Below are 14,769 nucleotides of genomic sequence, written 5' to 3' on the forward strand. Positions count from 1 at the left end.
ACTCAATTTTACATTTTCTGTTTATTGCTCTTAGATCGTTTCTCATACTTGCATGGAATGTTTTTACATGATCATTTATTATACTATTCCATCTTGTCAGCAGTTTAAAAATAAAGGAGTAATTGAATTTTATGTCCCAATGGTAGAAGGAGGAAATCCTGTGTTGGCCAACAGCTCATCTATACACTTCTGTGCTACACTGCCACCTAGTGTGAAATACATAGAATGCATGAAAGCTAATTTCATTAAAAAAAAGAAAAAACAAAAACCACACACTGCTCTAAACCTTCATAAACAAAACATAAAACATGACCATAACAGAAATGCTATAGCAATATAAAATAACATTTAGGCTACGTAGTCACATAAACAGTGAATAAATCCAAGTAAAAAGTCCCAGATAAAAAAGTGCTGGTGCAGGTGTAAACAAGACAGACAGGCGCTCCACTTCTCAGTGCCTCCAGGGTTCCCATACAGACTGACACTCACCACAAGTTGCTGACCTGAAAATGTGAAGTGCAGCGCTAAACATATAGTAAAATGATTAAAACATAAAAATAATAATATAAAATCTCAAATAAATGTCAGTGAGAACAAATGGTGCAAACCAAAATGGAAGAAATTAAAAATGTGTTGAAATAATGTCCATCCACCCCCATGAAAGTGCTCTGGTAGTAAAACAACTCCAATCTATAAATACCGTCATCCAGTGCATTGAAAACTCACCAGAAATGATGGCTGCCACTCAGGGGCGGACTGACAACTCATGGGGCCCCTGGGCAATAGGGGATCATGGGGCCCGTGTCCTTGCCCAAACTCAAAAAAGCCTATGAAAAAGGTACCAGGGGCATCTCATGGGGCCCCCTACTGACCCCGGGCCCTCGGGCAGTGCCCAAGTTTCCAAATGGTCAGTCCGCCCCGTGCCACTACAACAGCATAAACGCCCATGTAATTAACCCCTTGATGCCGATGTCACACAAATATGCGGCCTCACAGAACTGGGCATTTTTCCGTGGGGCCGCGTATTTGTGTACCTGTCTGTGTGCTGGGAGCGCACCGCTTGGTGCGCTCCCAACACAAAGACCGCGGTGTCACTGAGAGCACCGAGTCCCGTTCTAACGATCAGGACGTGGGACTCCCGATTCTGCGTCACATGATCGCTATGATAGCCTCTGATTGGCTATCACAGAGATCAGTCACTGTACAGCCCGGCCCCCTTGTTGTTTTCTCTCTTTATGAATGGAGGAGAGAGATACATTGTATCTCTCTAACTCCTGGCATAGAGAGAAAAAAAAAGTTTGTAAAAAATAAATATTAAAAAATAAAATAAAAAATACAGAAAAAATACCTAGATCAAAGTTTGGATCGGGACTCCCGATTCCTGGTCAAGTGATCACCGTGACAGCCTCTAATTGGCTATCACAGTGCTCAGTCACTGTACAGCCCACCCCCTTGTTTTCTCTCTCTATGAATGGAGGAGAGAGATACATTGTATCTCTCTAACTGCTGGCATAGAGAGAAAAAAAAAAGTTTGTAAAAAATAAATTAATAAATATTAAAAAATAAAATAAAAAATAAAGAAAAAATACCTAGATCAAAGTTTGAATCGGGACTCCCGATTCTGGATCACGTGATCGCTGTGACAGCCGCTGATTGGCTATCACAGTGATCAGTTACTGTACAGCCCCGCACCCTTGTTGTTTTCTCTCTCTATGAATGGAGGAGAGAGAAACATTGTATCTCTCTAACTCCAGGCATAAAGAAAAAAAAAAGGTTTTTAAAAAATAAATATTATAAAATAAAAAAATAAAGAAAAAATACCTAGATCAAAGTTTGATCTAGTTCAGTGCCAGGGTTAGTGTTCAGGTCAAGGGTCAAAGGTCAGGGTCAAAGGTCAGGATTAAAAAAAAATTTGGTGTCAGTGTGTTTTAGGTAAAAAAAAAAAAAAAGACAAAAACAAAAAGCTTACTATTGTTTCTGGGCTGTACTCCGGGTACAAACAACAGATAACATACACATATATGGTATCGCTGCGATCATCAGGAGCTGGAGAATTTATTTTGGGTTGTTCTTTGGTGGTATGTTATGGTAGTAACAAGAAACACACAGCTAAATTAAAAAAAATTGATGTTTTTTTTACTAATTTGGGTCAGGAGCTATCCATTCCCATTTACCACCAAATGAAAGTTCAATTTGTCCTGAAAAAAATGCGGTATAATCCACCTGGATGTACAAAGTAGTTGTGATGATACGGACGGTTTTACTAACACATGTCAATGTTGCAGAATTGTGCTTAGGCATTAAGATTTGTTTTACCCTCAGACATGAAGGGGTTAAGCAGGAACACATATGTCTTGACGTGAAACTCTGCAAATGCGTGTCATTCTGTGTAGCCGGGCTGTAGTGAAATAAAGCTCGCCTGGAGCAAAAAATACTTCCAACAGTGTAGTATTTATTAGACAATAAGTGAATATAAATGCATAAAGCCGAAGAGCGTAGAACAAAAAATGTCAGCTTACATGAACAGCCGCTGCCAACCCAGGCGTGATGTCAGCACTCAAAATTCCTTCCCTACGCGTTTCGTCCAAAAGGGCATGATCAGGTTGTTGACCTGCCATTACTAGTCAGGTCAGTAGTGCCTGTGTTTGGGGATATACCCCCTAAGTCTCCTATGGCTTCTTCTCAGATGGTGTACCATCATGCATGCAAATAAAGTACCAGAGAGGATCTCAGAGCGTAAAACCGTTCAATTTTATTAAAACACACAAAAAAACTCCCGGCACATTTTTTGCTGATCCAATCAACAGAACCATTGTATCGACTTCTTTCATAGGGCGACAAAGCTCTGAATTCTGCATACATTTAAATTTGAAGCTTACATATACTTTTCCTTGAACTACTATAAGTACGCATATCTCATACCTTTGCAATCCCTGTGGAAGTTGGAAATCACTGTAGTAGTCGCTGCTACTACATTGATAGCAGCGGCTACAATTCTGCCTAGCTAGTACAAGGAGGTCAATTGCTCAGAACTATCACCATTCACAATGTGTGTTTACAGTCTGATTGGATGAGGTGGAGATTGAGACGTTACCGCCCTGTCTCTCCACCATGTCCAATCAGAGAATGCCTTGTATTCATGGAAAAAAAAAAATACAAGGCATTCTCTGAAAGATGGCAGTGGTGGGCAAGAGACCCCTGTGGTGATTATGGAAAAGGCCAGCCGCTCGGCACTGGACCCTAAAGACGTCTAATATAAGGCCCTTTTCACATGGGCCGGACTCTGTTTTGATCAGCAGAGGATCTGTGAGCTGAGCTGAGCAGAGCAGGCGGATGACTCAGCAGAAGCAGAGCAGACACCAACAGAGCCTGGGGCAACCCTTGTGGTCATTATGCAGAAGGACAGCCACTCGGCACTGGACCCTAAAGACGTCTGCTATAAGGCCCTTTTCACACGGGCCGGACTCTGTTTCGCTCAGCAGAGGATCTGTGAGCTGAGGTGAGCAGATCAGAGCGGGCGGATGACTCAGTTTCTGCAGAGCAGACACCAACAGAGCCCGGGGCGACCCTTGTGGTCATTATGCAGAAGGACAGCCGCTTGGCACTGGACCATAAGGACGTCTGCTATAAGGCCCTTTTCACATGGGCCGGACTCTGTTTTGATCAGCAGAAGATCTGTGAGCTGATCAGAGCAGAGCAGAGTGGGCGGGTGACTCAGTTTCTGCAGAGCAGACACTGACAGAGCCAGGGGGGCAACCCCGGACTCCGCTGTCTGTTCAGACACACCTACTGGTCAATATGACTGGAACAGGGGTGGACTGACCAATTGGAAACTCGGGCACTGCCCGAGGGCCCAAGGTCAGTAGGGGGCCCCATGAGATGCCCCTGGTGCTTTTTTGAGTTTGGGCAAGGACACAGGGGCCCCATGATCCCCTATTGCCCGGGGGCCCCATGAGTTGTCAGTCCACCCCTGGACTGGAAGGAGCTTAAAGTGGAGTTCCACCCAAAAGTGGAATCTCTGCTTCTCTGCCTCCTCCCCCTTCGCTGCCACATTTGGTACCTGGTTTTGACAGATATCCGCTCCCACTTCCGGCTCAGTTCACTGTGGTAAACTGATCTGGAAGTTTGGCCCCCTGAAGCCCTCTGGGACATTTCACAGGTCCCAGAGGACTGCGACCCATTCACAAAACACAGCGCAATTTCCGCATGTGCAGTAGGAAACTGGCTGTAAAGCCACAAGGCATCACTACTGGTTTCCCTAAGTCAAGATGGCGGCACCAGCACCCAGCAGCCAATTGAAGAGTCGGCTCGGGGTGAGGACACCGCTGGATCCCTGGACAGGTAAGTGTCCTACTATTAAAAGTCAGCTGCAGTATTTGTAGATGCTGACTTTTAGTTTTTGGGAGGGGGGACCAGAACTCCTCTTTAACTGTAGTAGCAGCGACTACTACAATCATTTGCAGCTTCCACAGGGATCGGTCAGGTGTGGCACATACATACTCACACTTTACCAAGCTGGACCAATGTAAATATGCAGAAAAATTCATATCTAAACTTCAGCTTTAACATGCCAACATTGCTACTCTGAAAATACCTGTTTATTACTATGAAAGGAAACGCTAGACCAGGGGTGTCAAACTGGCGGCCCTCCAGCTGTTGTGAAACTACAAGTCCCATCATGCCTCTGCCTTAGGGAGTCATGCTTGTAACTGTCAATCTTGCAATGTCTCAAGGGACTTGAAGTTTGGCAACAGCTGGAGGGCCACCAGCTTGACACCCGTGCTCTAGAGGGTTCAAGTGGACAGTAATATGAAATAGAAAGAAGTAGGGAACAGAAATCTTGTAACCAATGTGAAAGCCTTTACCAACTGCACTGGCTGCATGTCATTTGTTCTCAGGCTCTGTGCAGATCTGTGTGAGGAGCAGTGAACTTAGGGCTGCTGTTAGAAACCATGGGTCCCCATACAGCAAACCTGACGGGGCCCCTCCACCAAAAAAAAAAACAAAAAACACAGTTTACTATGCTTCAGTTATGAATGAGCACAGTGATTGATTGTTACTGATCACTCACTGTGTTCATTCAGAAAAGGAAGGGGGCTGGTAAATGTGATTTATTTACCGGACCCCTTCCCCCACTCTCCATCCTGAAGGATCCTATTGTGTGCTTGCAGCTGCTGGTGGGGAAGGAGAGGAGGGAAGCTGGCAGCACTGCAGGGGTGGGGACAACACCGGGGGTGGGGGACTGGGCAGCAGAGGGAAACGAAACGTATGGAGCACAAAGGGTGGTGGGTGTACCGGGGGGGCAATTACTGGAACCAACCCCCTAGCCAGGGGGAGAGAGAGGAGAAGAAGCCATCCTCTCTGCCCACATCTGATTCACCCAGCTGCCTGCACCCCCCCCCCGGCCTGGGCCCCGTACAGGAGGACTGGTGGTACCCCCTTATCCACAACCCTGAGTGAACCTACTACATGTGCAGGGGGATGAGGATTCTGGCCAATATTTTCAATAATTTGAATTTTATATCAGATTTTAGAATACCATTACTGGCTGCCAATTGAAGCAGACAGGTAAGGAAATAAGATCAAATCACAAAACAAATTATGTAGCGATTCCAATTTAATTATAATTAAATATGTTCGCTGTCAACAAAAGTGGAGTTTTCCTTTAAGTGACACAAGAACACAAACACAGCTTTACAATGATGGTCTTTGATGGAAAGTGGGACTAATGCCCGGTCAATAACGCATGGCGTGCGGTCACCCAACACAGCCCGGTGTACAGGTAAGGGGTCGGTCTATGGGGTTTCAGCATGCCACATGTCTACTTTAAATCTAAAGCCTGCTGCCCTCTTCACTAGGCAGCATTTAAAATCTAACATGTCCATTGTGTAATTCAAACACTTGAGGGTAATACATTCAACAAGCATTTTCAAAGCACTAGACACATTTTGAGCCAAAGCCATTAAACCCCAAGTTAAAAAAAAACAAACATTGGGACACCAGTAGGTGTTTATTGGCTGCAATACTCACCTCATCATCAGCACTGTCCCCCCGCAGAGATTCTCTTCCGCCAATAGGCCTCCTCAGTCTTCTGGGTGAATGAAACCCTTTCAATGAACTACCTAAACAATGTTTTTTGTTCTAATTCCTGATTCTCACCCAGCCGTCCTTCCACACCAACACTACGGCATGGAGGGGTTCGGTGAAGGTGGTGGTGAAGGTGTGGAGGTGTCTGATGGGATCACACAGCTGGTAGAAGGACAGGCGGCCCTTCTCATAATCCAGATATATTCCTACTTTCTGTAGAGGAGAATCCACATCTAACTTGACTTCTTTTGCATTATGAGACACCAAATAATCTTTCTGGCACAAGCGTAGACACCAAGATTTGTTATTTTGTCCAATACCGGACAAATCCCCTTTCCGTTCGATGGTTGGATAGGCCACCCCAGCCCTCCAGTTCCCAAGTTCGCTGGTCTCCAGCGCCCAGTAGTGTTTCCCAGAGCTGAAGTTCTGAAAGCTCAACACTTGGCAATAGTTTTTGAACCTGCGTGGTGATTTGGCCCACAGTGATGTCTTTGACCAGGTTGCGCTTTTCAGGTCCCCTGAAATGGCCACATCGACTGCTGCGGTGTTTGCATCTAACAGTATATCCTGAACGCTAAACCCTCTTTTTATATTGGTCACAATATCAGACAAGGCTGAGCTTAAAGTCAAGGAGATGGACACTTCATCCAGGTCATCTATGAGCTGGATATTTTTGTCATTTCCTTCATCATAATCTGCCCGGCTGAATTCCCGCCCTTGTAGGACGGAGAGTGGATCGGTCATCTTAAACAGTTCCTCGATGTTGGACATCTTCCTTAACAGATCGTCTTTCTTTATTTCCAGCTGCTGAATGAGATCTGAGACCGAGAGTGAAACTTTATCCTTCTGTCTGGAGATGTCGGTCAGAATCCGTTCCTCCAAAGTTTTGAGTTGCTCCCGGAGGTCTATAAACAGGGCAGTGACTTGGGCCGTGACCGTAGATGCTCTATCCTGCAACTCTGTTCTGTGCTCTTGCAGTTTCTGGACGCTCTTCTCAGTCTCATCTCTCTTTGATGTCAACTTCTCCATAACTTTTCTCAGCCTGTCTTTCTTCTTCTCTGAGGCTTCCTTCAGAAGCTCCACATGGTGTCCCCGATGGTCTCCAAAAACACAACAAGACACACAGATACATTTAGCATCCTTGCAACAGTAATACTTCAAGATCTCCTTGTGAGTTGGGCATTTTTGGCTTTCAATGGAACTGGTGGGTTCCGTCAAGACATGATCTATGGATTTGCTGTGCACGCCTAGGTGAACTTCGCACAAAGAAGCCTCACACATCAGACAGGTTTTTACTGCCGGGACAGAAGAATGGACACAGTAGGTGCAATAGATGCCAGCTTTCTTCTGCTTAGGTTGGGTTGATCGAAAGTGCTCCACTATGTTACAAAGCTTCATGTTGCGTTGTAAGGCGGGGCGTTTTGGGAACTCAGCCCGGCATTCTGGACAGGTGTAAGCTTTGGACCCCTCTTGAGTATCCAGCACAGACCTGATACAGGCCTGGCAGAAGCTGTGCCCGCATCTCAATGTTATGGGCTCTGTGTAAAATTGGAGGCAGATGGAGCAGTTGAGTTCGTCTTTAAGGTCAGCAGATGCCATTGTAGAGAGACTGAAGGTACAGAGTACGGGACTCTGAGGTTGGGATCTTAGCTGGTCACGGACATGTAGTGTTCAGGCTGCAACGTCCTGGGTATATCAGCTGTTCAGTCCAGTCACTGCAGTGAGCTCACACTTGTAATGTTGCCTGAGAATCTAAGGTGTCAGCTCTGACCTATCCTCCCAGGCTGCTCTACACAAGGTGGGTGAGGCCACGTTTAAAGGGCAACACCCATACAAATGATCCAGTTATATGGGTCACTGCTTTCCTACATAACTTTTCTCACCCCGATGTAAAATCATTCTGGCATGCAGGGGGTGATGGGAAATTATTTAAAGTGAACACAGAGGGATCTATGTACAAAAAAAAATTTCTGTGTGAATATATCGGTCATTTGTGCAAGCTCCATGAATCTTCAGTCATTTTCCTATTATATTTACTTTCTTAGGATTGTCAGTGCCATCTACTGGCAATAATGCAGTACTGATTCCTGAAATACCTCAGTCAAACAAAATACCGCATTATCGCCAATAGATGGCACTGGTGATCCAAAGCAATAAACCTATCAGGAAAATGAGGGGGGAGATTCGTGGAGCCCATGCAAATGATTGTCATATACCCACAATAAATATTTTATACATAGACCTTTTAGTATAGTTCAAAAATGGCGTCAGCACTTTTGCAGTGATTTTATATATGACTTTTTTTTTTTTAATTGTACTTGGAGTTCTTTCAAGCCAATCTGTATTAAGGACTGACCCCTAGACATTTTTTTTCTTTTAATGGAATGGGTCCCAAAGTGGTGAAAAAAAATTAAAAAGGTAGCTCTGGCTGCATTACTCAGTCAGGTTCTGTTCCCCGCAGTACTTCTTTTTTGCCACATGATGTCCTCAGTCTTCAGGATTGAATGACACCCAGGACATACTATAAATGCAGGGCGTCATGGCTCCACCAGCTGCAGGTGCGTCATCATGCACCCTTCATTGGAGAACAGCGTGGATGTCATCACCCCAGCGCCACTCTCTGCCTCACACACCATTGGAGAAAACTGGGAGAGGAAGAGGGCCCAGAATGTTATGTGATCAGCCTAAAGATGCCAAAATAAGGTGAGGATAATAAAAAAAAAAACATAAATCACCACTGGGGGGTGAGTGGTTGGTTGGAACAGAGCTCAGTGTTGGGCTTTAAACCTAACAGCTAGGATTGCATGTCTTTTTTCTATTAGATCGCCCCAAAGTCATGACCAGGGAGTGTCATTAATTTCAATTTTAGATATAAAGTCAACGTGTTGACCTATCTTCCACCTTATTATCAGTCAGTGAGATCATAGTGGAGGTCTAATAATGAAGCGTAGGGAGCAGGATGAGCCGAGATAGAGATTTTACCGCCTATTTGCATTCTACCACTTGCATAGTTTGCCAATACTTAAAGGGCATGTAACCCCTAATAATGACCTTCTCTTATTCGCTGCTTTTTGGTCTGGTAAATAAACCTGTTAGGGAAGGCAAATGGATGTGCGCAGATGCAGGGTTCTTCGCGGCACCGTTCACGGCCGGTCAGCGGGTGCGCATGCGCGGCGACACTTTGGCGCCAGGCGGGCTATTTAAACTAAGATGGAACTCTGCCTCAATGCCGTTTGGTCTTCACCCTGTGCTCCTGTGTATCCTGTTATCTATTGTGCCTTGCTGATCCGACCTGTCATTTGACCTCGCTAGAACGCTGCCTGCCTCGACCTCTGTCTGCCCAACGACTATTATTCTGCCTACCGATTCTGTCTGATCTTGCCCTCTTGTTGCTGAACCGGACCGCCTGACCTTGCTTCCTACCGGCTACCCTGCCAGTATCCTGCACCTGCACATCTGCCTGACTACCCTGCACCTCTGCCAGTGTGCCCTCCTCCAGCCGCTCCTGCATTTTCTGACGCACATCAGTCCACGGAATTCCCATCAGGCACTAGTGCTCCGGTGCTCCCGGTCACCTTTACCAGAGAACCTGAGCCAGAGCCACAAGGGAGGACCTCCTCTACATCTCAGGTTCCACCATCAGGCACGTGACAATACCACTGACAGCGTTCATAAATACCCGTTGGTCCTGCCAGAAATCGTCCTGCTCGATCCTGCCCGTTGTCCTACTTTAGTACTCCATCAGGCACTAGTGCTCCGGTGCTCCATCACCTTTACCAGAGAACCTGAGCCAGAGCCGCAAGGGAGGCCCTCCTCTACATCTCAGGTTCCACCATCAGGCACGTGACAATACCACTGATAGCGTTCATAAATACCCATTGATCCTGCCAGAAATCATCCTGCTCGATCCTGACCGTTGTCCTACTTTAGAACCCCATCAGGCACTAGTGCTCCGGTGCTCCATCACCTTTACCAGAGAACCTGAGCCAGAGCCGCAAAGGAGGCCCTCCTCTACATCTCAGGTTCCACCATCAGGTACGTGACAATACCACTGACAGCGTTCATAAATACCCATTGATCCTGCCAGAAATCATCCTGCTCGATCCTGCCCATTGTCCTACTTTAGAACCCTGGCATCCAATGACTGGGACTTGTAGTTCCTCCCTGGCTGAAAACAGCCCACCAGTCTGTGGTTTGTCTTCGGTGACATCTGGAGTCCAAATCACTGTGTCAGCACACATGGAGAGGGAGGAGGACGAGCCAAGAGCGGGGATTGAATGACAAGAGGTATTTATAGCCAATACTTGGTCCTCTAAATGTAGCTCTAAAAATAGGTTGCTGGATATACAGTAAAACATAAACAAAATACTGTATGCATACAGAAGGGTGAGGACGGCTTAACCCCTTCCCACCCTCTAACTGGGCTTTTCAACCCAACGATCGATAGCCATCAGTGAGCGTGACAGTCAGTGTGCCAGGAGGATGGAGAGAGCAGGCTTTAAGCACAGAAGAAAAAATTAAAAAATGTTTTCCCCCTTCAGTTAGTCCTCCATTTAAGGATTGTACAAGGTTTCTTTTTTTAATGTATACCAAGCAGCCTTGATCCTCCTCTTCTTGGGTCCCCAGCCAGCCTTCCAGGCCCCTCCCCCCTGCTGAGTGCCCCCAAAGAAAGTTGTTTGCTCTGTGGGGGCACTCGTGTGTGCTCACTCCTGAACCGCCTGTGTGTGTCTATGAGACACTGCGCCCCACTCCCTCCTCACTGGCTTCAGCTGCATGAGGACAGGGAGACCCAGGAGAGCTCCCCAGCCAGCCTTCCAGGCCCCTCCCCCCTGCTGAGTGCCCCCAAAGAAAGTTGTTTGCTCTGCGGGGGCACTCATGTGTGCTCACTCCTGAACCGCCTCTGTGTGTCTATGAGACACTGCGCCCCACTCCCTCCTCACTGGCTGCAGTTGAATGAGGACAGGGAGACCCAGGAGAGCTCCCCAGCCAGCCTTCCAGGCCCCTCCCCCCTGCTGAGTGCCCCCAAAGAAAGTTGTTTGCTCTGCGGGGGCACTCGTGTGTGCTCACTCCTGAACCGCCTCTGTGTGTCTATGAGACACTGCGCCCCACTCCCTCCTCACTGGCTGCAGCTGAATGAGGACAGGGAGACCGAGGAGAGCTCCTGCTCTTGTGCACATCGCTGGATCGGGATCCGTTTCAGGTGAGTATGAGGTGGGGAAGGGGGCTTTTCCTAGAGAGGCCATTTCAAACCATATATGAGGAACCTATGTCTCTCTTGGATGCTGGATTCTGCCACCTTACATCATTATTCCATCTGTAGTTCACCGGATGCACTTTTTCCACTCCTATGTTGGGTGGAGGCAGGGGTGGACTGACAACTCATGGGGCCCCCCGGCAATAGGGGATCATGGGGCCCCTGTGTCCTTGCCCAAACTCAAAAAAGCCTATGAAAAAGGTACCAGGGGCATCTCATGGGGCCCCCTACTGACCCCGGACCCTCGGGCAGTGCCCGAGTTTCCAAATGGTCAGCCGCCCCTGGGTGGAGATATTTTGATATTACTGGTTCGGATGTTACCCACCTCTTTCGGGCATGTTGATGGTCAAATCGTACGATCGTTTTTCCAAAAAGAATATGCGCCTGAGCCGTGACCTGGAAGGCACAGAAGTTCGCTTGTTATATGGGGTGAACTTTATGACTCGGTCGGCTGACTTTGGAAATCATCGATGGCACCATCGGATTACCGAGTGAATGACGTTTTCGATTTTTGGACGAAATTCGACCCACGTATGGCCCGCATTACTGGGTAGATTTCCCTTCACTTCCTGTCCCATAGCCGCAACCAGAAGTGAGAGAAAATTCCTCCAAAGTGAGGGAATCCCCGGTTATCACCAGAACTAATGTCCACACTGGAAGGTTTCCAAAATCCAAAATTTTGGATTGTCCGCAGAACAGGAATAGAGGAGAATTCTTCCAATGTGGGCTCTAGTTTTGGTGACAACCAGGGATCCCCTGACTTTGCAGGGATTATCTCTCACTTCCTGTTTTATTTTTTATTTTTATTTATTTCAGGTACTTATATAGCACCATCAATGTACGCAGCACTTTACATATATATTGTACATTCACATCAGTCCCTAACCCTCAAGGGGCGTACAATCTAAGGTCCCTAACACACATTCATACATACACATACTAGGGACAATTTAGACAGGAGCCAATTAACCTACCAGCATGTCTTTGGAGTGTTGGAGGAAACCAGAGTACCTGGAGGAAACCCACGCAGGCACATGGAGAACATGCAAACTCCAGGCAGGTGGTGCCGTGGCTGGGATTCGAACCAACGACTTGAGTGCTGCCAGGCGGAAGTGCTAACCATTTAGCCACTGTGCTGCCCCATTGGCTATGGGACAGGAAATGAAGGGAAATCTCCCCAGTGAGACAACCCTCCATTCTTCTATCCAACATATCCTTTATTCTACTTGAATTCAAGTTTCTGTGTTTCAGTTGCAGTCGTCTCCATTACATAAAAAAACCCCCAAAGTCTCACGTTTTATAAGTGCTTTTATTCTTTAAAATTCAGGCAGTGTCATAGTAGGAAACAACAATCCCAACCCCCACATCCCGGTCCGGTGACCCCATAAAAGATGGTCAGCCTAGTTTATTCTAAATCACAATGAGGGGGACACGGCAAAGTCACGTCAAACATTTCACATGGGGTGGTTACATCCACACATACAATATATATGTATATAAATGGCGGGTATATACTACATAGAGATGTGTGAGGAGCATCCAGAGTCCCGTCACATCAACTAACCTACTCACCAGTTAAAGAGAACCTGTCACAGCTAGGCTAATGGAGAGTCCACAGTCTTAAATGATCATAAATGTGGGATGTACAATATCTGATTGGGTGTCAGAGGTCACCTGAGGTTTGACAGTTGCTGATCTATCGAGTGCCTGAAAGTCATGCTGACACGGTGTAACATCAGAGCCTTGTAGTCAGGAGGAATGTAAACATCCACAGGGCTCTGTAGGGGGTAGTGGTGGGGTTACTTAGGAGCTGGAAGACGGCGTGCTCTACCAACATGAGTTCAGGCAGCTGATAGAGGAGGAATGATCAGACCTCAGGCAGCTGATGGGGGGGGGAGTGGTCAGCCTCAGGCAGCTGATGGGGGGAGTGATCAGACCTCAGGCAGCTGATGGGGGGGGGGAGTGGTCAGCCTCAGGCAGCTGATGGGGGGGGGGGGGGGTGATCAGACCTCAGGCAGCTGATGGGGGGGGGGGGGGGGATGATCAGACCTCAGGCAGCTGATGGTGGGGGAAGGAATGATCAGACCTCAGGCAGCTGATGGGGGGAATGATCAGACCTCAGGCAGCTGAGAGGGGAGGAATGATCAGACCTCAGGCAGCTGAGAGGGGAGGAATGATCAGACCTCAGGCAGCTGATGGGGGAGGAATGATCAGACCTCAGGCAGCTGATGGGGGAGGAATGATCAGACCTCAGGCAGCTGATAGGGAAGGAATGATCAGACCTCAGGCAGCTGATGGGGGAGGAATGATCAGACCTCAGGCAGCTGATGGGGGAGGAATGATCAGACCTCAGGCAGCTGATAGAGGTGGAATTACTAGATCTCAGATAGGGGGTGACTAATCAGACCTCAGGCAGCTGATAGGGGAGGAATGATCAGACCTCAGGCAGCTGGTATGGGGAGGAATGATCAGCCCTCAGGCAGCTGATAGGGGAGGAATAATCAGCCCTCAGGCAGCTGATAGGGGAGAAATGATCAGACCTCAGGCAGCTGATAGGGGAGGAACGATCCGACCTCAGGCAGCTGATAGGGGAGGAATGATCAGACCTCAGGCAGCTGATGGCAGAATAATGATCAGACCTCAGGCAGCTGATGGGGGAGGAATGATCGGACCTCAGGCAGCTGATGGGGGAGGAATGATCAGACCTCAGGCAGCTGATGGGGGAGGAATGATCAGACCTCAGGCAGCTGATGGGGGAGGAATGATCAGACCTCAGGCAGCTGATGAGGGAGGAATGATCAGACCTCAGGCAGCTGATGGGGGAGGAATGATCAGACCTCAGACAGCTGATGGGGGAGAAATGATCAGACCTCAGACAGCTGATGGGGGAGGAATGATCAGACCTCAGGCAGCTGATGGGGGAGGAATGATCAGACCTCAGGCAGCTGATGGGGGAGGAATGATCAGACCTCAGGCAGCTGATAGGGGAGGAATGATCAGACCTCAGGCAGCTGATGGGGGAGGAATGATCAGACCTCAGGCAGCTGATGGGGGAGGAATGATCAGACCTCAGACAGCTGATGGGGGAGGAATGATCAGACCTCAGGCAGCTGATGGGGGAGGAATGATCAGACCTCAGGCAGCTGATGGGGGAGGAATGATCAGACCTCAGGCAGCTGATAGGGGAGGAATGATCAGACCTCAGGCAGCTGATGGGCGAGGAATGATCAGACCTCAGGCAGCTGATGGGGGAGGAATGATCAGACCTCAGGCAGCTGATGGGGGAGGAATGATCAGACCTCAGGCAGCTGATGGGGGAGGAATGATAAGACCTCAGGCAGCTAATAGGGGATGAACTACATGTACCACAGCAGCTGATAGGGATGGAACTGGCAGACATCAGGCTGCTGATATGGAAGTATTAGACC

General features: G+C 47.8%; 2 protein-coding genes across 2 annotated transcripts; both read right to left on the minus strand.

Annotated features, from left to right (window-relative positions):
* Positions 1–2,729: 2,729 nt before the first annotated feature.
* LOC149457037 (E3 ubiquitin-protein ligase TRIM39-like) lies at positions 2,730–7,884 on the minus strand. Its single transcript, XM_089684195.1, has one exon. The coding sequence runs from the start codon at positions 7,684–7,686 to the stop codon at positions 6,142–6,144; it is 1,545 nt and encodes a 514-aa protein (XP_089540321.1). The 5' UTR covers positions 7,687–7,884; the 3' UTR covers positions 2,730–6,141.
* A 5,491-nt stretch (positions 7,885–13,375) lies between these two features.
* LOC149457038 (uncharacterized) lies at positions 13,376–14,752 on the minus strand. The gene is made up of 2 exons (XM_089684197.1): positions 13,624–14,752; positions 13,376–13,427 (listed from the first exon to the last, which is right to left on the minus strand). The coding sequence occupies exon 1, from the start codon at positions 14,739–14,741 to the stop codon at positions 13,776–13,778; it is 966 nt and encodes a 321-aa protein (XP_089540323.1). The 5' UTR covers positions 14,742–14,752; the 3' UTR covers positions 13,376–13,427; positions 13,624–13,775.
* Between the last annotated feature and the right edge of the window lie 17 nt (positions 14,753–14,769).

The sequence above is a fragment of the Staurois parvus genome, unplaced genomic scaffold (genome assembly GCF_062004578.1).
Source record: "Staurois parvus isolate SC_StPar_1 unplaced genomic scaffold, SC_StPar_1.0 ptg000338l, whole genome shotgun sequence".
Taxonomy (NCBI): domain Eukaryota; kingdom Metazoa; phylum Chordata; class Amphibia; order Anura; family Ranidae; genus Staurois; species Staurois parvus.

What these genes read in the sequence shown, in the direction of transcription:
- LOC149457037 (XM_089684195.1), bottom strand. Translation starts at nt 7,686, where the DNA reads ATGGCATCTGCTGACCTTAAAGACGAACTCAACTGCTCCATCTGCCTC.
- LOC149457038 (XM_089684197.1), bottom strand. Translation starts at nt 14,741, where the DNA reads ATGTCTGCCAGTTCCATCCCTATCAGCTGCTGTGGTACATGTAGTTCA.